Raw genomic sequence first — 27280 nt, forward strand, 5'->3', positions numbered from 1 at the left:
CTCCGTGTAGCTTTAAGCAGTGCGCGAGTGTTAAAGCGCTTCACAGCCGTATCTCTGTTTATGGAAACGCGCCGGGACGCGCCAGCAGTCAGCGATCAAGCTGTGAACCGCCTTGTGCCAAGCCAACGATATCTCAAGCTGGCTCTTCATCGCGACTGTGGAGAAAAGACGGTCATCGACACTCCATAAAAGAAGGTTTTTTGGGAAGCCGCTAGCAGACGTGATGAGCTAAGTGGAAAAGGAACCGAGAGACGTCATTTTCTTGACATTTGGAGGATTATTAATTATCTCCTCCAGCAAAAACGAAACAGACCTTTAACTCTTCAAAGACATTCTTTTGAAACAATCTTCATGACTGTGAAACCAACATTCTGTGTATTAATGAAATGCTTCAAACGACACAAATGATGATAAAACACAAGATGAAGAACAAGATTCTGTTTATTATTTTGAATGATTGGACACGATACACAACCTTTCTTCAGATCATCACCGAGGTGATGACTGTTGGTCAAACACTGATCAAATGCCTCACGTCTTAACAGAGAAATGTCTCAAACACTGAAAACTAGGCTACAGTGAACGCAGTCCAATGGTTTGTAGTAAAATGTGGTGACAGTCAGATGGATGACGGAGCTACAGCTTCACCGGCGTCTCTGATGAATATTGTGCGTGTGTGATCTTCTACATATAATAGTGAGTTCCTAAGGCAAAGCTCTGCTCAGAATATCTCATCAAGCACACAGCGGGGATGAGGATATATTATTAGCATGTGTGATAAAAAACATTTTAACATCCAGCCAGAGGTGATGAGAACCCTCAACAGAGCACTTAGCCTCTGGCTTTTACAACAATTACACTTGATGTGCTCGAAATCATCTGTTACGCTATTTTGACTTCTTAAAAGTTGACTTCTTACTTCAACACATGTCCCACCCAACTAATCGGCGTCATTAAAAGCCTTCAGTAATGACAGATGATCATCACATGGGTTCAGAAGAAAGAGGTGTCTGAGGAAAAGGCCCCGGCGAGCCGGAACTCCTCCCGCATGAGAACGCAGAAGAGCCGCTGCGGCAGGGTTTTGGAATATGGGGCAGGTCGCGGCACGCGGGTGCGGAGCAGAATTTCCCGTCCGGCAGGAGGCGGAAAATCCAGAGTAGCTTTTCTGTCATCTGGAACTGCAACGCTTTCATCTTCCATCGGAGCCAACAGAGCGGCCTGCACACACCACCACATCAAGGACATCAATAAATAAAAACACACAAATGAACAGTGTATATTCATCATCAGCACAATAAGGATTTGCAGGAACTCATCGGTTCTATTTAACAGAGTATTGGGGAGAAACAAAAGCACATTCAGTGAGACTCAAATGAGATTATTGAGCCCGCAGACTCACAACCCACTGACACACATCTCAGCCGCACATCACCTGACCTCATCTCAACATCCTGCTCTTATCTGACTACATTCTACACATCATCAGTCGGTCAAATCTGTCATGTCTACAACTGTTGAACAACACCAGAGCAACACCAACACAAACCTCCACATCCAGCAGAAAACGCTTGCGGTGAAAAGAATGAATGAAGAGTCAGAGAAAGATGAGGAGACATGAGGTTAAATCAGTGTGATGTATTGTGTTTTACCTCATCACTGTAGTCAGCCAACTTGACAAGAGTGACACACAAGGAGAGAAAGAACAAACAAACAAAAATATGAAGAAAAACAAAACACGAAAAATACAAAATCAAATCATGCTGCTTCATGCTTCACTGCGTCTCACGTCAAACCTCATCAAACCTGCTTTTACAACCAAACCTCTGGATTTACAGTCATTCTCAGAGACACACATAACACACACACACACACACGCATGCTAATATGTTATTTATGTTGATCAAATGTATGACAATAAAACCCTGCACACATTACAGAAGGACTGAAGGGTTTCAAGGTCCTAAAAACAGGCTTGACATGAAAATATTAGATTTGATTCTGGAGTAAAATAAGAGATGGATATGAACGCCTCATGATGTCTATACTGCTTGTAAAGATTATTCTTATAAAGAGAGTTTAATAAAAGTTCTGTCTGTCGTCCTTTCGTCATCTGAAACTGTGATTTCACATCATTTACATTCAGATGCTTGGGATAATTAATGCCTTGCTATTTACAGCCTGGCAACACATAGGCTATAATTTAGTCCTCTCTCACACACACACACACACACAAGCATACATTAGTGTGTGTGGGGGGAACTGAGGGAGAGTTGTGTTGTCAATGTACACCTGTGAGAGCCTAACTTGTCTGTGAACACATGTGATGGCCATCTAAACACATAGATCTGATATTTCAACACATTCTCAGCGTGTTTAACTGTAGATACTGAGATCAAATTGAAGACCGATCTAAAGTTACATCCACATCAGCATTTTTATCTTCAAATCTTCTTCTTGACACTGATGGATCCTCTGTGTGTATGAGGCTTTAGTCAAAAAACACCTCTTGTGTTTCTATTGTATCTTCACTGTTTCAGTCCACACTTCAATGTAAAAAGTGTATTTTCAAACAGATTCATCTGGATCAGACGGATCAAACCCTGGGATGAGACGGCGGGTGTAGTGAGAGGAGAGAGTTCTTACTGAAATAAAGCGTGTTTGATGACATCTGTGTCACGTTAGTAAAACATCTGATGCATTTTATTCACAGCCAACACAAGCTCCTTTACTTCATGCAATCATGCTGTGAGATGTTGTGTTGTGTGTTTGAATGTGTCAAGCACTCATCTCAGACCGCTGGAGGGTTTAACACAGAGATGACGGCGTTAGAGCAGAGGGATGCTGGGAGTTTTCAGACGTTAGACTCGCACCACATGTGGATGATCCAGCAGCACTGTGTGAGGTGTGTGAGGTGCATTTACCCGCTGAGAACTGACGAAAAGCTTATGGATGATGCTGCCAGCAGGACCTCGACCTGCACCGATCACAGACACCTCCGGATCCTCCAACAGACAGCTCACGAACCTGAGCGACACACACACAGAATGACTGATCTTTGTTAAACACAAACACACGCACGCACACACACTTACACACACTGCATTGTGTGTGTGTTCCTGCGGGCAGCTCTGGGTCTTGTCTTAATGAGGCCGCTGTGTCTCTCTTGACCGGCACGCTGTGACTCCGCCGTGGCCCCTGGGAACTAACGAGTACCAGGAGAATTCCTGACATGCCCTCGTGCCCCTGTCATCCAAACTCCACTCAGCTCTTCCACTCTCCTGCCCCACCTCCCCCCCCCCCGCCGAACACACAACTTTAAAGGGAACATCCAGCCAGAGGAGAGACGCTGCGTACATCATGTTATTTGTTCCGAAGTTACCCAATCGAACAAAAATATCTTCCGCTGGTGTAAACGCTGCAATCATCAGTCACTCACACGACATCTGATTCTAGAACCTGTCTCAGATTCACTTAGAAGCTGTTATTAACCATAAGATCTTTATCATCGACACAACTGTGTCAACACAAACTAAAGAGAGATCTTCAGGTGAAGAATAACAGAAGAAGAGTGAGAGATGTTGAATATCAGTGTTCACCTCTCCAGCTCCTCACAATCCTCTGTGTCTGCACCACCGATGCCAAACTTTGCCTTAAGCGAGCGAGCGCGAGCGATGACGGCCTCCAGAGACATCAACTGACTTATAACCTCCTGAAAACACACGAGCGTCACGCAGGATTCCAGACACAAGAGGAACACAATCATTGTGAACACATCACCTCCAGCTTCTTGACGTCTGGGTTGGGCTGGTGAAGCAGTTTACTGGCTTGAGCCGTCACCTGCTGGAGGGTTTTAGGCACAGATGGGATGTCTTCTGTCGACTCTGGACAAACGTTTGTGTTCAGTTACTGTTCACTTAAACATCAGTGTGTGTGTGTGTGTGTGTAAAGTTTCATGCAAACCTTCATCCTTTATTTTAAGAATAGAAGCGTGTAGGACACAGGGCAGAAGATGTCTCATCAGATCAGACGGTTTCTGCACCGCCAGATAGTGTAGCACCTAAACACACACACACGTGTTAGTCACAGATATATTTTTAAACATAACTCACAAGCCATGAAGCAGATGTAGTTTTCATCATTAAATTCCCCCCAAGAAGGTGCTGTAAGATTTTCTTTGTCTCATGGATTGCTGAGCCATTTAAACAGAGTAAGGTTTATAAAGCACAACACAACGAAGCACAGTCACTCTCAGACCTGGACAGACGTCTTAAGAACGGACAGATCTCACGACCTTCACAGGTTCCCTGAACTAACTCTCTTTCCACCTGCCAAACAGAGTCCCAGGGATATGTTGACCCACTTCCAGCAGTCCTGCAGTCTGATTGGCTGCTCTACAGGATTCTCATGACCTGTTTCTGGCTGCGAACACACCGCTCTTCACCAGCTGAACAACAACCCAAAAAGTGTTTGTCATGCCGTTCTTCAGGTTCTGACCTTCTCAGCCTCTTTAGTGTCATCAAACAGTCTCTTCTGACGTCGTGCCGGCGTTGCCTTCGCTGTGTCCCACGCCTCTGCCCACATGTTACCTGGGATCTTCATACGGGCGCTCAGGTCACCCCGTACCACCGTCTGTCCCGCCTCATCGGTCACCTCCTCCTCCACGTAGTCTCTCGGGGAGTACCAGCGCACAAAGTCCTGCAGGCAACAGCCCGGGTTAGCCGCCTGAGGAAACAAACACACACACACTCAAGAACTAAAGAGTTTTGCTAACACAAGAGTCAGTTTCGATTGGAGTTTTGGGCAGAAATGTATTGGATCCAGATCTTCTGACCTTTACATCAGGCGCTAACTTCAGAAGTTCTGGAACACACACTGTAAAGATGTGAGAACGTTTAGAGAAATGAACTAAAGAAAAATCTGAAAGAAAACGAATCTGAACTTCGGACCATAAAACATTATTTTGAAGCGGAACGTCTCTGGTGAGCAGGTCAGATCATCAGATCAGCTCTTATGAGGTCAGAGGAGACGGTGTGAAGCAGATCTGGGCTTTTGAAGAGTGGCGCAGAGGGGGGCGAGCGTGCCGTCACAGCTTTAAGACGGCCCATTCATCATATTCATATCTCTGTGCTCTATACACCCAGAGGGAGATGATAATTAAAGGCAAAATGGCAAACGATGCTTGGCTAAGCACAATTACAGACAGCGCTGATGCTAAATTTAGAGGCCATCTTCAGCTAAAGGGGCCATTTACTGCCATGATGCGCTCGCAGCAGTCCGCCGCTGCAATAACAACACACCGTGTGTCTGCTATAGAAATACAGCACTTTGTAGCACGGCTGTACAGGCTCTAGTGAGACAAAATAGACACAAAATGTCACCTTTCCCCATCACTCGCGCCCCCCGGTGTTGAAGAACGAGCATCTGGCCTCAAAGCATTGAACAGGAAGTTAGAGATTAGGCTGAGACTGCTGTGCTTAAGGACCATTCACTTCACTCGCTCTTCAACGCGGCAGGATCAGATGCTTACCAAACCATTCCTGATTTATTTGAAAAGGTGAAACGTATAAAAGATGAAGTGACGCTGATCAAGACAGCTTTAATTGTTCCTCTGTGGAAACAGGAGGCTTTCTCTTATTACTGTAGGGTGGGTTCTGCTTTAAAACTTTAGAAAGACCTGGAGAACTGCTGGAAACGGGAATCACTGGACTGTGTAAATACTGCAGTAATGAGCTTTACTTTAAATTGACTGACTATAGAGGATATGCAGCTGACGTCACTAACCCACATGACCACGCCCGAGCGCCATTGAGACGCAACATGGCTGCTAACAGTAAGAGAACCAAAGAAACAAGGACTAACACACCCAACTGACTCCACGGTGATGCTTATGATTGACAATGGAACCAGGTGTCCCTGTGCACTGATATACTGCACAGAATGACATTTCCTCATATTTCTTTTGCACCTGATATCAACACAAAGTAAAGCCTTAAAGGGGTGCTGCAACGATATGTCATGTAAAAAACTTGTAAAAAACGAGTTGGGTGTATGACGTAGTATTTCTGTGCTCGATACACTCCCCCAGTGATCATACAGGTTTCGGAAAGTATTTTCTAACATTTAAAACTGTTTTTTAAGTGTGAGAGAGAGTGTGAGAGTGAGTGAGAGAGAGTGTGAGAGAGAGTGAGAGAGTGAGTGAGAGAAAGAGAGTGAGAGAGAGAGTGAGAGAGAGAGTGAGAGAGTGAGAGAGAGAGTGAGAGAGAGTGAGAGAGTGAGAGAGAGTGTGAGAGAGAGAGAGTGAGAGAGAGTGAGAGAGAGAGAGTGAGAGAGAGTGTGAGAGAGAGTGAGAGAGAGAGTGTGAGAGAGTGTGAGAGAGAGAGAGAGAGAACAACCAGCACAACACAACACAACACTGACAGGACAACACACACAAACTGACACTTTCACCCTCATTGAGAACTTTAATTAAAACTCTTTTTCTGTTTATATTGAGATGTATATATATATAGATTTTTACTTATAGACTTTTAATTTTATTCTATCTTATTTTTGATCTTAATCTGTATTTCTGCATGTTTATATTTAATCTTGTGCTTTGGCAATGTAAATTTTCTTTTATCATGCCAATAAAGCTCCTTTGAATCTTGAGAGAGTGAGAGAGAGTGTGAGAGAGAGAGAGAGAGAGAGAGAGAGAGTGAGAGAGAGAGTGAGAGAGGGAGAGAGAGTGAGAGAGAGAGAGTGTGTGAGAGAGAGAGAGAGGGAGAGAGTGGGAGAGAGAGAGTGAGAGAGAGAGAGGGAGAGAGTGAGAGAGAGAGAGTGAGAGAGAGTGAGAGAGTGAAAGGGAGAGAGTGAGAGAGTGAGAGAGAGAGAGAGAGTGAGAGAGAGAGAGCATATGTTCGCAAAGTTCAGATGCCGGACATGAACCGCATGCGGTGAGTGAAACTGATGTCTGTATTTTGTACATTGACTGCACAGCCCCGTGTCACTGTTCAGAATGCAGATTTTCTCACGAGTTACAAGTAGTTTGAAACGTTTTAGATGTTGTAAGTACTCAGCTGAACAAAATATATAACACTAGCTTAGTAAAAATTGTTACAAACTGCACCTTTAAGTAAAGATTGTTTAGTGGTTTAATAAACGTAATCTTACAAGATCTATGTTGCTCTTCTAAATGTTCATGTTGTTGACAATACATGTATGTTCCAGTTTGTAGAAATACATCTGTTTATAATGTTAAAAAAAAAAACTCTGGGAAAACATGACATTTATGCCACATATAAAGGTGAAGTAAGTAGGTAGGTAACGTTGTTATGGTATGGTTCAACAAAAACTATTTCCCGGGCTGAGTCTAACATGAAGTGGCTAGCAGACCTTCACGTTTCAGTTTTCCATTTGTCTCAGCAAATTGCAGCGATACATTCACTTTTCTTTCAAAATAAATCTGCTATCGTTAAATCTGCTATCCTTCCAAACCACCTCCTCCACCTTTAACATCTGCTCAACTGTACCCCAGAAACAAGCAGATGTGGTTTCTACAAGACTTTAGTTCATCAAGAGAACATGGATCAGCTCATGACAGGGTCAACATCACACATAATGATCTTATAAGAGATGACAGATGTGTTTGAGTTGAGTGTGTGTGTGAGGAGATCAACACAAATTTGATCATCTCGGTCCACACAGAGACATCTTCTCACCTTAAAGGACTCCATGTCTGACAGGAGACATGCGCTCTGCATACGGGCTCGGAGCTGAGCTCCTTCAGCTGATGTGCCCAGTTTAGACAAAACCTCCGACTGTTCCTCCAGCAGATCTTCTGTCATGGGTGCAGGCTCCTGTGTGACACAAACACAACAACATACATTCATGATGAACAAACTAAAAGTACCTCAAGAATACTCTTTACCATAGAAACACTCAAAGGTTAGGGGTCACCTGAGCCACATGTTTCCTAACATTTAACAATGTTAGCAATAAAAATATTAGCGAGTCCCCCTAAACATGTGTATTGTAGTGTACATTATATTTACTGTGTTATTTAAGGGATAATGTACAGGCGGCCGGTTGTTATGGCAGAATAAGGGGTTTATTTGGTGATAACAGCCGGCTGCTTGTATATTATCACGTTTATTACACGACTACTAACCACATGGGAAAAAAGGCATTCAGAAAGAAATGAACAACTGCTCGTTCACTTCAGTTTCTTTATTTGTTTACTCAATTTAACTACTTCAGTAGAGATTCAGACAATCTGCTGAGATCTTAAAAGACATTCTCAAGGACAAAAAACCCTTTCTGGGGTGTGAGAAACAGAAAGAAACACCTCAGAAAGTTGAGCTCAAGACTAATACTAACTTTTGAGATGCTCTGAAACAACGAAACATTGTAAAAAGTGCTACAGTATATAAATAAAATTGAATGTCAGTCACACAATAGATTTGATTGGCTATAAGTGTGACAGGACAAACGGTGTGAACTGAAGACTGTATGAGAATCATGAGAGAATAAAGTGTGAGGTGAGGATTATCACACAAGCCAATAACTGCTCTCTCTCTCTCTCTCTCTCTCTCTCTCTCCCGAGTGTGTGTGTGTGTGTTTGCACAATGAGTATACACACAGAAACAACAACACTCATTGATGACACACACACACACACACACACACAAGTGCTGAATGCTGACAGTGTAAGTTTAAGTGTACGGTGGGTTCGCGGCTAACAAGGTCACATTTATGTGGGTTGCTGTACTCACATTAAAAGATGACAGATGAGGCCTAAAATATTCTGAATTGTCAACTTGTAACATTAATTGTCCTGAGGAAGCAAATCACAGAGAGTGTGCCAACGGCAGCTTTGCCTTCTGGGACGTCTCATGTGTTATGTGCTCTATGACAGCAAAGGATGTCTGTCACACAACATCATCAGGTTAATCCGATTCCTCATCACCACACACATCTAATCAATGGACTCATGTCATTAAAGGATCTTAACAAACGATCTGTTAATATGAACACAAACACAAGAGTGAGGAGGTTTGGACCGACAAACTTATGAGAGAAGAGTCTGACGCTGGCTGATGTGTTCAGTATGTGTCCATCTCCCAACAACCTCTTAAAACTCAGATGATAAGAAAACATTCATCTGCCATTGGTCAGTTTAGACTAGGTCACATGACTCATGACTGACAGGTGATGTGTGCTGACCTGTGTGATGGGGATGTAGAGCGGCTCGCTAGAGTTTCTCAGCGTCAGTTTTCCATGCGGCTGTAATCGTCCCTCTGCTTTGCTCTTATTGGTCGTTTTCTTGTCCCGTTCAGTCTCCGCCTCCTTGATCTCGTCTGTGTCACTCAGACACTCAAAGAATTCATCCTCGCTGTCGCTCCACGAGTCCCAGGACTTTCCAGGTGAAACTTCCACAGACCCGACCGATGGCCCCGTGGCATCCGCACTGGGCCGGTTCTTTTCTCGGCCCCCTTCACTCTTCTTTCCGTCATCCCTCGCTCTCTTGCGCTCGATGCAGCAGTTCAGCATCTGTGTGTGTGTGAAGGATTAGACTGAAGGCAAACACCTGAGGAGTCTTGAGATGTGCAGACAGAGACCTCGATCAACATCTGAATCAAAGTCAGGCCTAAAACCACAACTCATCCTGAGAATCTCATTCTGATCTATCAAACAACTTGGATAGATACAGTCTCTCTCTCACGTCAGGTGAACATTTACATGCAGACATTTAGCCTTTCATCCAAAGAAATGAATTTGTCATAAGAGGCAATAATACACAGGTACTGGTCCACGTAACAGGAGTAAAATAACATGATCTTTTCTCCACAGAACATCAGATCTTTGTAAGAATGCAAAAACCTTTCAAGACTGTGAGCACCAATCAGAGTAGTTACTGTTACCATGGGAACGACAGAAGAGTTCAGCAGTGATGTAACCCTAAGTCTCAAAATAAACTTCAGAACCTGTGTGTTGGTTTTTATATTTTAGGTCTATAAGTTGAAATGATGTAGAAGTCTTTCACGACTCTTTTAATCGAAGTCCTGTTTCATCTCATATCTTGAATTCTTTAATGAAGAACAGTTTTCTTCACTCATAATCTGGTGTTCAATGCTATAATGTTATTAAAATGAATACTTTTGTAAAAATCATGAGTCTCGAGAGACTTTGGTCTTAAAACTGAATCTTCATTACACTAAAACTCCAAAGAGCTACAGGTGATGAGACTATGAGACGTGACTTTATCATTCATCATGAGCTGAAGAGAGAAGAAACAGAAGAAGAGTTTGACAGTGTTCACCTGAAGTTTCTGATGAAGAAGACAACACCTGAGATCAGGAGCTCCACTCGCCAGACTGAAACACACACACACACACACACACACACACACACACACAGAGAGAGAGAGAGAGAGAGGTGCACACAGGTAAATTCTTTCTTCAACACTGTTAAAACCATGTGAGGATGATGTTCATGAGGACCAGTTTTTCCTATAGAAAACACCTTCTTCCAGTCATCAGACTCCGCCCACATTAGGCTCGTTTGACTTCACGCGGCAGTGCATGTGCAGACGGATCAGTGTGTGACATCACAGTTCTAGCGTCTACTTTTCTATTCCACATCCTTCACAGACTTGAATATGAAAAGCTGATTACCCAAAGATGAGACAGTTGTTTTCCCAGCGATATCTCATCTCCAACACAAACTCCTGCCACAGGTGAGCGACCGCTCGCACCCCCCCGTGATAGACGTTCACCAAACACATGCACAAGGCCAGACGACACGTCACACTGTCTGAAGGAGACGACTTCAGTTGATTACAGAGATTCTGTACACAGAGAAACACAGCCACACACTGAAGATCTGAATCCATCTGAACAACTTGTGTGTGTCACAGATATAATCACAGCGTCCAGCTAACATCCAACACAAGAAACTCACACAATCCTCAGAGTCTTTGTCCTTCTCAGTCTTTCTGGAGGGGCTGTGCGCTGTGGATTTGACATCACTGGAGTCGGTTTTATCCAGCGCTGAATCTGGGAAAAGATACTGACACACACGCACACACACACACACACACACGCACACAGGGCCCTGTTACAGGAGCAGATCATGCACACACGTGCACACACAACACAAACTTTGTTCAAATCAACGGATCAGAAAAACTCTTGAATTCAGCAGCAGATCAACTATAGAATCTCCAGCTCAAGAAACATGTTATGGGTTTTATTTGAGGAACAGTATCCAGAACATTCTGCTGTTTTCTCACTGAAACACTAACATATGAAGTGTGTCTGTTGTGTGTGTGTGTTCTCACTAGCAGGATTGAATTCAACACGTCGTTGTTCAGAGGCGACTCCTCAAGCCGTCGGTGTCGTCGTATCCGTTTGCGTGCGCTGTGAACCATGTTGGACACAGAAAGCTTGTGGATGGGCACGGCCGTGGGCTCAGTCAGTTTAGACAATGCTTGTGTGATGTCACTGTTCTCTACACACACACACACACAGATGTTATGGACTGAAGCACACTAGAGTGATTGATGACAAACTCAACATGTGTGTTTCATTCTCATCCACAGACCTTTCACCTCCTCCTCCACTGAGTTCCTCCCCAGAATCTCCTCTGTGGTTTCCTTTCGACAACACAGTTTGAAGAACTCCGTGAGGAAATCACCTGATGGACATCATCACATCACATGTCTCTCTCTTTACTGTCAAGATTATTTATATGTCCGCAGAATCTTACCCAGCAAACATTGAGGATTGTCTGCTTTCCGCACTCTTACGGACCAATGAGGAGCTTGAAGAGGATCCAAGTCGCTGCCAGAGACAACATGTGATGAAAATCAGTTGAGGTTCTTTAAATAAACCTTATATTAGAATTAGCAGAATTGTTTATGATAGAAAACTAGAGCGCTCAACACATACACGTCACATGACACATCTCAGATTATCAGCATCTCATGTCCTGAAGACAATGTTAAAGCCGTCATGTGTTTGTGAATGTAAGAACACACGCTGAAGACTCAAACATGTGTGACATCACCAGTCAGACTGAAAAATCTTTATGTACCCGATCCTCTCAGAAGGGTTTTGACGTCTGTACCTGTGTTCAGATCTAAATGAAACCTTCATCACCATATGGCCAAACGCTGAACACAAACTCTGCGACTGCGAGTGTTAATGTGACGCCTCAGCACTAAAAATAAAGGTGTCAAAACATTCAGCGTGAATCAATTTAGGTTCATAGAGACCCTCTCTTCACATTTCCCCTTTCTCCACCTCTGACGACGGTGTGAAGAAATAATTATGGGTAAGAAGTTTTTCACGAGGTGAGGAAACATGAATGTGGAGCTGTTTGTGAGCCTCATGAATATTCATGAATCACTCAGACCTACAGAATCATCACTTAAGATACAGTAACATCCTTCACCACACTGAAACTCTCAAACTATATACACCAAGAATATACATCAGAAAAACTATTGATCAGATTATTTCAATTGTAAGTGATAATGTACAGGCAGCCGATTGTTATCACAGAGATATGATCAGGTGTGTAGCGGAGGGTCTTGTGTCACACGACATTATTCCGCTTATTACATGGCTACTTGAAGAAATAGATATAAAAATTAATAAGAAATAAAACTGGACATAAAATGTGAATTTGAAATATTTGATTAGCTAATTTTTACTGAACGCAGACCTTCTGTACGAAACAACGTTCAAACGTCATGAACAGACAAGTTTGTTTAATCATTCGTAAATATTATGTTATATATATGTTATAAAAGACATATTTATATTTCATTTTTGTGTAATATTTAACTGGCTCTCTCAAAATGATTTGCAGCATCCGGGTAACAGGTTGTTATTAGTTCTGAGCGGTTGTTATTTGAAAAGAAAAACCCTTGGAATGTCGCGACTGGCCAATCAGAATCAAGCATTCAAATGAGCAGACTATATTGATCCACTCGTGTGGAAATACTCACGAATAAACGTCATTATCCACAACAATTCCTTCAGTCAGGTTGGGCCACGTCGTTGAAAGATGCAACTCGCTGAAAAAGAGTCAAAAAATGATCCTGGTCAGAAGTTTCATCAGAACCTGAATGAACTCCTCATTCTCGTGACTATCCTTGATTGAACTGAATTGCAGAATTGCATTCTCCAGACTCAGAATGACCCTGCAGTCCTGGGATGTGGTACGGTGTTGAAGGTCATATGTTAATTAGTACCGTGACCTTTCATCATAAACACACCTGATTGGATCTTCACAGGCACCAAAAGGAAGTTTGCCAAACTCCACTCCGCCCACCTCACCGGCGAGAAGCGCATCGAAGTCTAGAACAAAAATATATCAAATATGGCTTGATATTAACTTTGAATTTCAATTTAGTTTATGACAAGATCACAGTTATATATGGCAGTGAAATTAATCAACTTGGGATATACATAGAATATTCTCATCTGCCTGTGTAAACATCATCCTCACTGCTTAATACAGAAGTAAACACTCATAAATCCACTGAGTCAATGTAATACTGACAGAGGTGTGTGCGCCCATCACATATGACTCCATGGCAACAACCACAAGTTCTGAATTCATCCAATGAAAATCTGCACACAGTGTGAATGTGTCCGGTGCATGGGGACGTCTACAGAACCTCCTCTGTCACAGTGACAGAGTTCACTTATCAAAAGAAATAATGTCTCAAGTGTGTGTCAGACGACTGACCAGTGAAGTCATGAACCTGCGAGACGCACCTCACTGATTTCAGCTTCCTGTTAGAGGAATATAAGATGGTGATATGAGATCAGACGCACCTGGAGGCTGTTGAGGCCACGAGCACTGCTGCCAGTCCTGGAGGACATATGTGAAGCGGATGGAGATACTGATGGGCGGCATGGGCGTCAGCGCGCAGCCCTGTCACAACAACAACATCATCATCATCACTGTTTAACTGCATCCTGTGAACCATCTGCAAGGCTTCACAACTTTAAGAAACTTATTATTTTATTCTCATTTTATGGTGCAAAAAAGTTCCATTTGTTAACACGCATTAAATACATAACCTAACCCTAAAGTACTTATGAATTTCAGAATATGTGAATTCTAAAGATTTATAAAAAAACATTTTAAAATTCACAAGTAAACACAAAATGAAGAAAAATTAATAAACAATGAACAACTATAATGGTACTAATGTTAAAAAAATTCCTGCACATAAAAAAAAAAGACGTCACGTTGTGACAATCACATTTGCACATCGCCACTTATATTTTCTGCATTTTTCACATCAGTAGCAAGCATTTGGAGAGGTTTCTGTTAACAATTCAGAGACACCGTACAAATGAGAGCCAAATACCGAAAAACCTGTACGAACATTTCAGACTGTATGTGCAAAGACCTTTAGTTCATGTTAATCATTTAATGAATCTGATCTGGATGGCAAAAACTCGCATGATGATTCACATTTTGACAAATCAAATTCAAATTTTCTCATTTGTGTGTAAAGACCATCATGATGTACACGCACAATCTTGTTCTTGAAGACGTCCAGAAGGCCGGACAGGTGGTTGTACTGGCTTGGAACCTTTCGGAGATGCACCATCTCAAAGTCTGTGCGTGCGCCGGGGCCCTGACATTCACCAGCGTACATTCTTCTCCACTTCTGCTGGATCTGCACAAACAGAGGCACCTGACTACAAACACAAAAGAACAACACAATTATTTCTCTTAAATGCTAAACACTTTCATTCAATGACTGAGACACTGTGTCAATCTGTTCTGCTTCTGTCAGTTTGTCTTAATTCTCTTTCACAGCAGCATTATAAAGGTTTACAATCCAAACCACACTGTGCTATGGACCTACTCGCGTCACATGACTTGGGGTTGGCATTTACCATATTTGCATGTGGCCAATTCCGTAAAGATGTCAACTTTACTACGAAAAAAGTTTTTACCAGCGGTTTTTACTTTGGTAACAGCACAGATTGGAACATTTGGTGGTTGAAATACTCATGTGAGATCTATCTTCAAATTTGTAAAGCATTTGTTTTATTTTTACTGCATGATCTTTCATAGTCACCCATTTTCAGGATTGTCACATCCATAACGCTACATATTACTCATAAATGGACACATGAAAATGAATATTTACATTTACATTTAGTCATCTGGCAGACGCTTTTATCCAAAGCGACTTACATTGCATTATCCTATACATTTTACATAGGTATTTGCAATCCCCTGGGATCGAACCCACAACCTTGCGTTATTAACACAATGCTCTTACCACTGAGCTACAGGATAGCTTGGTAGCTCAGCTTGGTAGATCAGCTATATTCTACCTAGCTTGGTAGAATATATAGTAACTATTTGGATGGTTCAAAATAATCATAACAAATTCATTCTCTGAGCATTTTTATGTCACGTCCATAACACAAAATGTCACTTCCATAACGCTGGAATTGCCCATGTACTTTCTTCACATTTCTCAGCACTAACTGTGTGTGTAGTGGAAAGGATCTGCAAACAACAAGACAACTCGACAGCGCCATCTACAGTCAACACAGCGCCACTGAAGAAATAAACACCATGGACTGAAACATCTTTTAGACCAAATGAAACTGAGTCAGAAACGTCCTGCACTTCTCCATTCACACATAAATGATACAGATGTGAAGATCATATGTTTGAAATAACATGAGATGATGAATTAAGACACGTGAGCGAGTGAAACTCACCAGCCTGTGTTGGTCAGAGCGATGGACACTGAACTAAGCAGCAGATTACATTTGGACTCGCTGATGATGGCCTCACAGTTCGCCCCCGGAGAAATCACCACAAACTCACGCAAACCGTACCTGCAAACACACAGTCAGAATAAAGCTCGAAGGAAAAAGAAGTCAAAGAAGCTGACCATAATAATGAGATAGGGCCATCGACTCAAAGGATGTTTTATGGACAGGTGTGGGCTTCACAATCAGTATTTCTTATTTAATTAAACATTTAATAGATGAAACTTCACACAAATCATCTGGTCCAGTACAACCTCAGATGAACAACAACACGTGATGTTATATCACATCGACGCATTATTTATTGAAGGAGAACTAGGCCAAAATGGAAAACCTATGGGTGACAAAGTGAAGACAGATTAACAGTTTCCATGTGTATTAAGAGAGTGAGCAGGTGTCAGACACACACTAATAATCGAATGATTCTGATTGACAGATCTTCAGGAAGTGTGTCTCTATAAAAGCAGACGTTCACTGGTCTGGAGCATTCAGTTAGACTCCTCACATTACATTGTGATTGGGCGACACAGGATCTGGACCCAACCTTGCCCCCTGAATGTGTTGTTCTGCAGCGAGGAGCTACTGCAAACAGCGCTGAAACTGGTTATATGACATCATCCACGAACAACACAAGACCACACGAGGACTCACGCTTACCATCTGACCAGACAGTGTGCTCGCGGAGGAAAGTCATTGTTCATACAGAGCAGATCCTGCATGCACTGCGGAGTCGCATCTGAAAGCACAAGAGACATTAAAGCAGACGAGGTCAAAGGTCACCTCACCAGGTCATCGTCATCTACTTTACCTTCTTCTGCTTCGACCTTGAAGCGTTTCTCTGTTGACTCTTGTTTGAGATAATGATGTGTGATAGTGAACTTGAAATCGGCAAAGTTGATGTCCTGACATGTTTCCTCCCAGATGCCGCTGGTATATTCACCCTGTTGATGTGAACACAGTCAGTATACTCTTAACCTCTCACAGTGACCACACTGTTCTGATTTTTAATATACAAAAAGACCAAAGAACTCAAACATGAAGTGCTTCTGGGCCACTTTACATCTCGCAAAATGAAGCTAATCCCCAAAACATGAAGCTTTTATTGGACCCCATAAATGTGTGCGGAAGATTTAAATCTCCTAAACCTGAACATCTGGAACAAGCTGACACATATAGACCCCTTTCATGTTATTAAACATTGTGACGTTTAGCTGGAGGCAGAAAGATCCTCTCACCACATGACTAATGCTGAGGAGCACGTTTTGTTTGCTTGCTTTTTGAGAATGACTCGAAAATAATCTGATTAAACTTTAACATGTAATGTCACTGTCTAGGACCGCAATTGATTTTTTTTAAAAGTTGAATCTGGCCGACCTGTAGGCTCTCACTCAATGGATCCAGAGGCCAACTGACAGGATGACCTCCAGTTAAAGGCAGGGTGTTTGATTTCTCTCATGCGTTGTTAATGTTCAAATCACCAAATCAAACACACCCCTAACCCAATCTTTCGTTTTCATCAGCGCTCGGCTAATGTCCGTCCTGTGCACCTTAATGCTGAATGGCTACAAGGTTGTTTTGGTACTCGGCCCGACTCAGTTGTGTAAAGCATAATTGTGACCCTGGACAACAAAACCAGTCTTATGTGTCAATTTTTCGAAATTAAGATTTTTACAACATCCGAAAGTTGAATAAACAAGCTTTCTATTGATGTATGGTCTGTTAGAATAGGACAATATCTGGCGGAGATGCAACCGTTTAAAACTCTAAAAATCTAAATATTGAGAAAATTGCCTTTGAAGTTGTTAATCACAGGAACTGTAGCAGGACATCCACTCAGAAAAATAAAGAATTATATATTTAAGGTAGGATATTTACAAAATATCTTCATGGAACATGATCTTCACTTAATACCCTGATGATTTTTGGCATAAAAGAAAAATCTCTTATTTAGACCCATACAATATATTTTTGGCTTTTACTTAAAATGTTCCCGTTCAACTTCCAGGGTCACAATTCGGAAATTGGTTACCCCGCCTTTAAGTGTACTGACATCTACACCTATCAGACAGAGTTTACAGTAAAGATCAACTGCGAGCGTATACATCTACACATGCCTCTGTGTGCTAACAGTGACAAACGCATGTATTTGAACACAAACCTGACACATGACATGAGGCTTAGCACTGTTCTCTGTCGCTTTATACTGATGCACTTGTGACGACTGCAAATAGATGACAAATACTTTCTTTTATGTTTAGTTTCTGATCGAAAGTTAAGTGCTAGTTGTATAACTAACCCCTGTGTTCAAAAGTAAACGCTATATGAAATATAACCCCAGTTTATGATTTAGGCATCCGTGAGATATTTTCAGAGACACGCCCAAATCAAAATCCACACAAACAAAAGACAGTGGTTTTCTAATCTTAGGTAAGGGTGTTGAAGTCTAACGGCAGCATGTTTTATGATCATTTCTGTTCAGTCCGCTGGTTTTATTGTGTTTAATTACAGCTGTCAGTGATATTCTTTGACAATAGGAGCAGGTCTGTGTTAAAATATCAAATTGGAGACTGTATGCTGTCGATTGTGGCACTATACAACACAAGTAGTGACAGCTCAGACACATGAAGTGTTGTGTGTCAAAGCAAAAGAGCGCTTGAGGTCAAGAGGAATACAGCTTGGGCTAAAACCTCGGCGGATGGACAGATTTTGCTGGGATTTGAGACAATCTGCTCCAGAGACACTTTCAGAAGACATCTGATGTGTGTCAGGCCAACCATCTGTCCGTATGCTGTAGTCTACTGAACAACACTCAATATGGTCCACCAAAGGCTACTGACTTTATCTATCTGGTTCATTCTTGCTCATTTCCATACAGTCTATGGTTTGTGGTCAATAATAGCACTTACAGTGTGATTAATGCTTTGCCCATGAATGTAGATGAATAAACCAGGTGTTAGTATAGATTTTCACCTTCTCAGGAGGATTCCCAACCCGACTACCAATCAGCTTCCAGTCATTCAGCACTTCCTCAACTCTGGATATAAATCTACACACATGACATGAAGTACACAATACTGGTGTAAATAAATACACAAACAGAGACAATCAATACCGTAGGAACATGAATACGGACAGATCAAGAGATTTATTATAGTCTGTACATGTTCAACGCTTAGATTTAACATTTGTCATTACACAAAACAAACACTGAGATTAGATGAATGACCAATACCACACAAACATCGTCATTTGAATGCAGTGTCCTCTCGTGCTCATAGTCACGACAAACCCTACTGTATTTATACTGTCAGTAACAAATAACAAAATGATTTTAATGTCTTTATTGTTCTTCATTAAAAGTTGAGGAACGTTAGCTACATGTTTGTTTGTTTTTGTACCTTTCCCACTCAGATGCAGTAGTGAAATCTGTTATCTCAAACACTTCAGACTCGGGCTGAAATACAGGCGATAGAATCACATATGACACACGACAATGAACTATATCAAGATAATGCACATTTATATGCCCGAGACACTTAAAGATACGGAAATGACACTCGATTAATAGAGAAACTCACATCACTGTCAGCCGCCATCTTCGGTCTCTGTTTATGCCTGCATGAATTACGTCACCGAACTGTCACGTGTCATTTCTACACGAACCTGCAAGTGCACATGAAAATAAATGTTACGGAGTCATTTCATCACTTATCTCATTAATGGCCAATTGTTGATCGTTGTATTCTTTAGGATTCTTTTCAGCTCTTCACTTAATAGAAAACTATTTGCAGAACATAACCGCTAAGAGGCCAATCATAAATATATGTCTCAAACCCTCTATACCCACAAACAGTTTAAACTAACATGGATGTGTAAGATGAACTCATTTCAACCCTAACGGGTAAAAATATTTTTTTTCAACTATTTATTGCGCTATGCAGACCGACTGACGTGTAAAATCAAGTCGCATATGGCGCAGTCTGCTCTCGCGGGACTGTGATGTCATATGAAGGTCTGTCTGCGCAGCGCCAAACATTTAATCGGGAATAATTTCGATTTTTTTATAAACCTACAGTGTCGATCAGCACCCGGACTGTGCTGTGATTTTGACAAAAACTCAACTATATATTCTTCCAAACATGACTAACTAAAACATCCGAGTCAAAACCGAATTCGACAGCGAGCATATCGATATGGGCGCGATGTTGAATCTTAGTCTGTGAAGCTTTATTGTTCATTGGTCAGCCCGTTCGAGTTTTATCGTATAGCTTATTATTGTTATTTTTTTATACGTGCAATGGCGTATCTTCACAAAACGCCTCAAGGAAATAACGAAATTAATAAATAAAAAATATATTAATAATAATTAATTGATTTGATCGTTATTGCTTTTATAAACGCTCCCCCGTCCCGTCCACCATTTTGAGTTTTATAATAATATTGTGGCCTATCATCTCATCCGCTTTATTTCCACTCGTGAACATATTTCGGAATTCATTTTGGTGGAAAATACATCTCCCATGGTTCTCCGCGTCATTCTACTTCCGTGTTCTGACTCCAGGTTCCGGTGGCTGCGAGTTCTCGAATCTTTTGGAACGTTTCAGATTCAGAGGCGTCGCGAGCAGCAGTCGGTTCATCATGCGTTGGTTCGAGGGTTCGATCCCGGCGGCCATCGCGTCAGCTAAACAACTCAAATGTGTGTTTGTGGTGGTGATTACAGGTAACTGACACACAGATCCGATGTGCGTTTGACATCACAGATGACTGAGTCTCATTAGCACTCATGCTAGTCAGCGGATTATCACGCACATACTCCGATCAGATCAGATGTGTGTTTGTGGAGGTGTCACAGGTCGGGACAATCAGACTTTTTATTATTATACTGATGTGACGTGATCTTATGTGCAGTCAGTGCTCATATTGACGTGTTACAACATCAGCGAATAACCGGATCGTTTCCTCAAAGTGACGCGATCGTTTATGTTATGAAATATCTGCATATTGTGCCATTTGTACAGTCGGACCGCGCTTGTGTTTTTGTTTCTTCGAACTGTCATGAGTGTATTTGTGTGGTCATAAGTCAAAGCTCCACACTGTGTTGATCCATCACTGGACTGCTCCTTTACAGGTGATGATGACCAGTCCACTCAGCTGATGTCCAGTTGGCAGGCGGACAGTGTGTCGGGTGCAGCTCGCAACTGTTGTGTTGCGATTCGACTGGACGCTCAGAGGTCAGATGTGTGTGTGTGTGTGTGTGTGTGTGTAGATTAGACACAAGGTTACATCCGTGTAGCATCACTCACCTCATCTCTGTCTTTTATCTTCCAGTGAAACATGTGTGCAGTTTTCTCAGATCTGTATCCTTCTATCTGTATGTTTAATGAATATAATGAGGACTCTTCAAAACATCTAATCACAGTCCTCATCATCCATCACCACTTGGTGATAAGTATTTAAAGCACCACTGTGGTTTGCCAGGTGATCATGTTCTAAAGTGTGCAACCTTTCTCCAAGGGTCATTGTACCTAAATGGATAAATCGTCACAGTGTGATGTCATAAACTTTATGGCTCGTGTCGTGAGACTGTAAAGGAGCTCAACGCAGTATTGTGTCTAATATGTTTCTGCTGCTGTATGCTTTTGATATGAATCAGACAAAAGATGAAGAGAGAATCTCTTGTTACTGTTGACTTTTAGAGCTTAAGAAGAATGCATGCAGTGAATACTGTTTTGGGTTAAAAATGTGAAAAACAACAGTTGGTTATTTACAGGTGACATGTATGTGTTTATATATGTAGGGTATATTGTTATGTGTGATGACTCCTGCCACCAACAGTGTGTTCGGTTGTAAATCACACGAGTCATGTCCTTAACTCTGAGCTGATAAAGATCCAGTGGTGTGTATCCCGTCCTGCTTCTTCATCGGAGAGAACGGCGTCCCGCTGGAGGTCATCGCTGGCAGCATCACGGCAGAGGAACTGACACGCAGAATCAACAAAGTCAGACAGGTGTGAGATCTTCTAAGCTCTGCGTCCGCCGGCAGACACCTTACACATGCTTCACATATCTAGGTTTCTTTAAAGCGATAGTTCAGGTCAGAATGAAAATGTGTTGTTTATTTCCAATAAAGAAGGGTGTCTGTCAGATTGATAAATGATGAAGGTCAGATATTAGGAGGCACATATTGAAGTTTACAGTGGTTTGATGACGTGACGGTGAGTGTGTTACTGATGCTCATGTTGAACTGTGTGTCTATACAGATGCACACGCAGCAGATGGATGGAGCCGCAGCAGATGAAGAGAGACCCCATCAGCCAGTGCTCGTCTCACATCCATCAGACTGCAGCTCTGCCACATCTACAGGTGACGCTCCAAATATACGTGCGTGTTTGAGGTCATGATGTGATAGCTTGTGATGGTCCAGTGACTGACGGGCGTCTGCTTCCAGAGTCGATGTCTGTGCCGGTGGAGGAGGAGAAAGCATCTGGACACCAGACTGCAGGTGATGATAAAAGTGTCTCCTCAAAAGACATCCCTCAGTCTGAGGAACCCTTAGATGCCAAAGTGGAGAGGTGGGCGGAGCTACACTTTACATGGATGCCTTTGACAGACATTGGTCTGCGGGCGTGTCTGAAGCTCAAACTAAGTGTCTTGATGGTACCTGTTTTCTGAATCCGCATCTGTAGGTTAACAAAGAAACTTGAGGAGAGACATAAAGAGACCAGAAAAGTAGAAGATGAGGTAATGTTGTGTGTGTGTGTGTGTGTGTGTGTTAGGGATTGGCGATATTATATCATTTGTGAAATACAGGTAGAAGTTCTCCCCACGATAGGACTTTGTCTTCCCACATATAAAGGATAAAGCCTAGTTGCTTCACAGCTCTTATGAGGAGTGAGAACCGGCAGCGGCGGCGGATGTGAAGCTCAGGAGGACACCTCTTGTGAAGGATGGCACTGTAGATGCGTCCCAGATAATGTTTAGTTTCACCTTGTTTTATTTACTGTGTTGATTAAATATGTGTGGATAGTCAGAATACTAGAAAACAGAGCAACAGTTCATATGGTTAAAAGATCTGAGGCTCTCATGACCACATGCAGCTACAATCATGGCCTCCGGTGAATGGTGTTACATTTATAGAGTCATTCTTACCACCACCGCTTACGTGTATTTATCGTGAGATAGTTTTGAGGTCATATCGCCCACCCCTCATGTGTTTGTGTGTGTGTGCACTCATGTACAGATCAAAACAAACATTCTCCATCATATGATCTCACCAAATGAAACTTCATTTTCTGCTGACTTCGTTTCACTTGTTCACATTGTGTCAGTTTTCTAACTGCGTTTCTTTCTTGGTGGTATTTTTATTTGTGCATGTTTGTGTTGTCTAAATGTGTGCTGGGTTATGAGGTTGTTCCCGTCAAATGTGCAGAATGAGCTGAAGAAGGAGGTGGACAGACGGAAGTTGGGCAAAGAGATGCTGGACTACAAGAGAAAACAGGAGGAGGAGAAAACCAAACGTCTGCTGGAGGAGAGAAACCGTGAGAAAGCGGAAGAGAAAGCGGCCAGAGATCGAGTCAAACAGCAGATCGCTCTGGTGACGTCTTTGTTTTTCGTTTCATGTGATTCATGTTCTGGGGATACAGAACACCGCTCTATTGACAGCGGCTGATGTTTGTGCTTTTGTCCTACAGGACCGTGCAGACAGAGCAACCCGTTACGCTCAGGTCCAGCAGGAGGCAGAAGCGGCCAGATTAACGGCTCTACAGGGCAGAGCGGCTGAAGATGAAGCCAAGAGAGAAGCTACAAAACGAGAGAGAAGGTGCCTAACCACTTCTGTACCACTGCGCTGAGGAATATTTGTCAGGATAGATTTCCCTCAATGGGTTGATTGAGATACAAGAGTTTTGTTGACCAGCTCATGTGAAACATCTCTGCTTCTAATGTAAACACACACACATGGGATGTATTGTTCTGTTGTCATGAAGAGTGCATACAGTGAATACATCGTAAGGATGAGTTTGTTTGTTCACCGTCACATGTTGTGTTGAAGTGAAGTGGCAAATATTCTCCCATCGCTTTGAAATCAATGATCCAGAGCATCTGCTTGTGTGATTTCTATCTCATCTCTGCTTCTCTTTCAGTGCTGTTGCCAGGATTCAGTTCCGTCTGCCCGACGGCTCATCCTTCACTAACCAGTTTCCATCAGAGACACGCCTGCAGGAAGCCAGACAATTTGTCGTGCAGGTCGGTTTCCATGGTGACGCCCCGCATTTAGAACAGACAGAGCGATGTTTATGTTTCTCTTTAAGATGACTCTGAAAAGATTGGTAAAAGTCTTCATTGGACGACTCGACACAGAACAAAACCATGTTGAAGCGTTATCATGATAACATGAGCTTATAGAGGAAAACTGATTCATAACCCACAAGGAGGTTTAGATCAGCATTTGTTCTTCCTTTAAATGGGTATTTTCCTCTGACTGCATGGGTTAGCTGGATGGTACAGCGATCTCTTCACCGCTGTCACGTGTTCTATAAACATCATCTGACTTTGTGTCCTTTTACAGGAGGTTAGAAACAGGTACGGTCATTTCTCACTGGCCACCATGTTCCCCAGAAGAGAGTTCACAGCTGACGATCTGGAGAGAAGTTTACTGGAGCTTGAGCTGGCACCCAGCGCCTCCATCGTCCTGCTTCCTGTGAGCAACACACCACCACAGCACACATCAGTGTCCAACATGACAACATCACCTAGTCCAGTTATACTAGATATATCACATCCAAACAGTCAATCAATGTCTGTTCATAAAGAGATTAAATTTGAAAAAAATGAAAGCGAGACACGTCACTTCGGTCTGGTTGTTTTGATTTCATGTAAATGTTTCTCACGTTATTCAAGAGTCGATCAGTTTTGATTCATGATAGAATGAGATGAAGTGTGTTTGCAGTAGTCACGTGACATGAAATTATTTTGTTCCCAACAGCAGTCCAGTCGAGCATCCAACAGTGTGATCCACTCGTCTGAGGGTGGGGGCATCTGGTCTGTTCTGGGATCTTTACTCTTTCCCCTGCTGGCCGTCTGGAGGTTCATCACCAGCTTGTTGTTCAGGACGCCCCCCCCGCCTGCGTCCCCTCGTGCCCAGAATCAACACACGCCGAGCTCAGGCTCCTCCTCAGAACCAAAGCAGTACGTCTGTTTATTCTCAATCCTGTTTAAAGTAGACTCTGATGAGATGCTGTAAAAACCTCTAACTGCACCATTAGCATGCTTTTATTGAATGAAGAAAATGCCGCATACACTGATCTGATACTCTGGATCTGAATAGGGGCCGATACGGGTCATTTTTGCTAGATCGGGTATGGGACTGTTACTTTCAAATCAGATCTGTAGCATTACCCGTGGGTGCTTCTCTTAAGCTTCAAAAAGGACTAACTATCAGGAAACTGTATTCCACATCATGTATTTCGATAGCTTTATGTGAGGAATAAATCAATATAGCATCATTAAGAAACTCTGACCTCCGCTGGTGCTGTCATCTGTCAATCTCCATCCAGCATGCATGTGTCCAGTAACAGACAGGACGTTACTCGTTCCAATGTTTTCATTATTTGTCATAATCACTAGATAATAGTCTTTTGGTTTTGTTTTAATTGTATTTTGCCAGAGACAGCACTGAAGCACTGGAAGCAGTCTGTGTTGAAGCGGGGGCATTAAGCGCATCTTTCTGCGACCGCATGAGCGAGTCTGTTCTACTGCATTGGAGACTTTTATACGATGCTAGTTGTGTGCAATAAACAGAGATAGTAGTATTATACTCAAGAACATTTATCTGTACTTCATGAGACTGCATTGTAAAGCATTATATCATACTCCAGTACTATTTATAAATACTTTTCTGTATGTTTTCTACCTTTAATACAGTATTTATTTACATTTTAATAATCCTACTTCTCTACTTTTCGATGTAAAATTACTTCAATAAAAGAAAGTGGTGGACTTTAATGTACTCCAGGATTAAAAGCTTAAAAACAACATTTTTTTATGGAACGTAGTGGAGTTAAATGTATGATGTGCTTTATAATGTGAGGAAGTATTTTTTGTCCACAGTAAAAACACTACAGATATTTTAAAATGTACTTGAAAGTAAAATGCTTCAGAACTATCCACCTTTATCAATAAAAGACAGAAATATGCAATTCTACGTTGATAGTGAAAACCAGAGCTAGTATCAGATCCGGATCAGTGTCGGCCGATACTCAGAGATCAGATATGGGATCAGGGTCGGGGTTATTGGTGCATCCCTATATGAGACACTCTGAAGGCACAGCTGATAGCTGCGTAGAGGTTAAGATTGATGATGTCGGTTTCTGTGTCTTGACTGAGTTAATCTCCTGTTGTAATAAACACATCTGCATTTTCTATGTAACCCACTTCACACCTGTGTTTTTCACAAACAACACTTTTGGTCTTGTGACATTTCAGAGATGCTGTTCGTAAGAGAGTTCTTGAGAAAAGACCAGAGGACTTTAAAAAAGACGGTAAAATATATCGACTTCGGAATCAAGATGATAGTGAAGACGACAACAACACCTGGAACGGCAACTCTACACAACAGATGTAGTGTAATAACCACATGTCTCTCTCTCTTTGATGGTTGAGAGTGGGTCAGTCTTAATGGTGGGTTTGAGTAATTTAGGGCTGTGATTTTATATGTTCCCCTTTAATCTGGCTCTTCATCACGTCCCCCCGCATGGGTTAATATAATAAGGATAGGGTCATTTCTCTCTGTGCTGTGTGTGCACCACTTTAATGAATGCTGACTCTCATTGGCCTGAAAACTGCTGCTGCTGATGAAAACTGCTGCGAGGACCTTTAGAGTTTATTTCTTATTAAACGCCGCAGGTTTGTTTCTGCGTTTTTGATCATTAAATGCATTGGCAATAGAATGTCTTTACTAGTCAAGCACAGAGATTTTATCATAACCATCCAGACTTTAACAATAGAAGATGGGTTTCAAGGTTAACCCTGGACTGAAATGATTTTTCTCTTTGAATTATTTGTTGGTTTGTTGTACCCAGAACTGTCTTCATATTTTCATGAACATGTAACTAAAATGAACTGTAATCAGACTCATCTTTATGACTTATAATAAATATTTGGTGAAACAATTTATCAAACTGCTGTTATGCTTTTAATATGTAAAGATTTATTTCAGTCACTAAATCAAAGTTTTAATCATTAAAAAAATCTAAAACATGACTTTTGAAACTAGAGTTAAAAGTGCATTTGTAAATTTGTCAATAGAAAAATTGAAGATATGATGTAATCCCCTCACAAGGATACAGTATGTGCTTTATTTTGCAGCTGGTTGTGGCAGGTTTTAGATTAAATGAGAATGCCTAAAAACGTCTGCTCTATGAGGTTTTCTTAGCTTTGTATAAACCTGCTGGTGTGAAAGCATATTTGGTCAACAGAACA

At 41.9% G+C, this 27280-nt stretch overlaps 2 protein-coding genes across 8 annotated transcripts; one reads left to right on the top strand and one right to left on the bottom strand.

Moving 5' to 3' along the window:
• Positions 1-423: 423 nt before the first annotated feature.
• Positions 424-20202, bottom strand: rab3gap1 (RAB3 GTPase activating protein subunit 1). Of its 6 annotated transcripts, XM_056755168.1 has the most exons (27): positions 19668-19760; positions 19382-19466; positions 19202-19257; positions 18774-18849; positions 16612-16744; positions 16461-16539; positions 15750-15869; positions 14540-14705; positions 13827-13926; positions 13262-13343; positions 12992-13060; positions 11746-11819; positions 11581-11673; positions 11318-11487; positions 10939-11046; positions 10653-10825; positions 10298-10352; positions 9202-9528; positions 7698-7835; positions 4495-4722; positions 3961-4057; positions 3778-3881; positions 3597-3709; positions 2922-3024; positions 1650-1670; positions 1547-1567; positions 424-1218 (listed from the first exon to the last, which is right to left on the bottom strand). In XM_056755168.1, the coding sequence occupies exons 2-27, from the start codon at positions 19397-19399 to the stop codon at positions 994-996; spliced, it is 2949 nt and encodes a 982-aa protein (XP_056611146.1). In that variant the 5' UTR covers positions 19400-19466; positions 19668-19760; the 3' UTR covers positions 424-993. The 6 variants fall into 6 exon arrangements, 5 of the variants coding, with proteins under 5 accessions (XP_056611146.1, XP_056611145.1, XP_056611147.1 ...); XM_056755167.1 differs by having other exon boundaries at positions 19382-19835; XM_056755169.1 differs by lacking the exon at positions 1547-1567 and having other exon boundaries at positions 19382-19830.
• Positions 20203-20338: 136 nt separating this feature from the next.
• ubxn4 (UBX domain protein 4) lies at positions 20339-26970 on the top strand. 2 transcript variants are annotated; one of them, XM_056755173.1, is made up of 13 exons: positions 20339-20523; positions 20932-21034; positions 21132-21160; positions 21692-21810; positions 22063-22165; positions 22251-22374; positions 22489-22543; positions 23232-23396; positions 23494-23621; positions 23944-24046; positions 24369-24500; positions 24789-24988; positions 26285-26970. In XM_056755173.1, the coding sequence occupies exons 1-13, from the start codon at positions 20442-20444 to the stop codon at positions 26421-26423; spliced, it is 1482 nt and encodes a 493-aa protein (XP_056611151.1). In that variant the 5' UTR covers positions 20339-20441; the 3' UTR covers positions 26424-26970. The 2 variants fall into 2 exon arrangements, with proteins under 2 accessions (XP_056611151.1, XP_056611150.1); XM_056755172.1 differs by having other exon boundaries at positions 20341-20523; positions 24786-24988.
• Positions 26971-27280: the final 310 nt, after the last annotated feature.

The sequence above is a fragment of the Triplophysa dalaica genome, chromosome 8, assembly GCF_015846415.1.
Source record: "Triplophysa dalaica isolate WHDGS20190420 chromosome 8, ASM1584641v1, whole genome shotgun sequence".
Lineage (NCBI taxonomy): Eukaryota > Metazoa > Chordata > Actinopteri > Cypriniformes > Nemacheilidae > Triplophysa > Triplophysa dalaica.

What these genes read in the sequence shown, in the direction of transcription:
- ubxn4 (XM_056755172.1), top strand. Translation starts at nt 20,442, where the DNA reads ATGCGTTGGTTCGAGGGTTCGATCCCGGCGGCCATCGCGTCAGCTAAA. An exon ending in CCAGAAAAGTAGAAGATGAG is followed by an intron (nt 22,544 to 23,231) that starts GTAATGTTGTGT and finishes TCAAATGTGCAG; the next exon opens with AATGAGCTGAAGAAGGAGGT. An exon ending in TCAAACAGCAGATCGCTCTG is followed by an intron (nt 23,397 to 23,493) that starts GTGACGTCTTTG and finishes TTTGTCCTACAG; the next exon opens with GACCGTGCAGACAGAGCAAC.
- rab3gap1 (XM_056755167.1), bottom strand. An exon ending in ACACTAAAGAGGCTGAGAAG is followed by an intron (nt 4,058 to 4,494) that starts GTCAGAACCTGA and finishes GTGTGTGTTTAG; the next exon opens with GTGCTACACTATCTGGCGGT. An exon ending in GATTGTGAGGAGCTGGAGAG is followed by an intron (nt 3,025 to 3,596) that starts GTGAACACTGAT and finishes TGTGTCGCTCAG; the next exon opens with GTTCGTGAGCTGTCTGTTGG.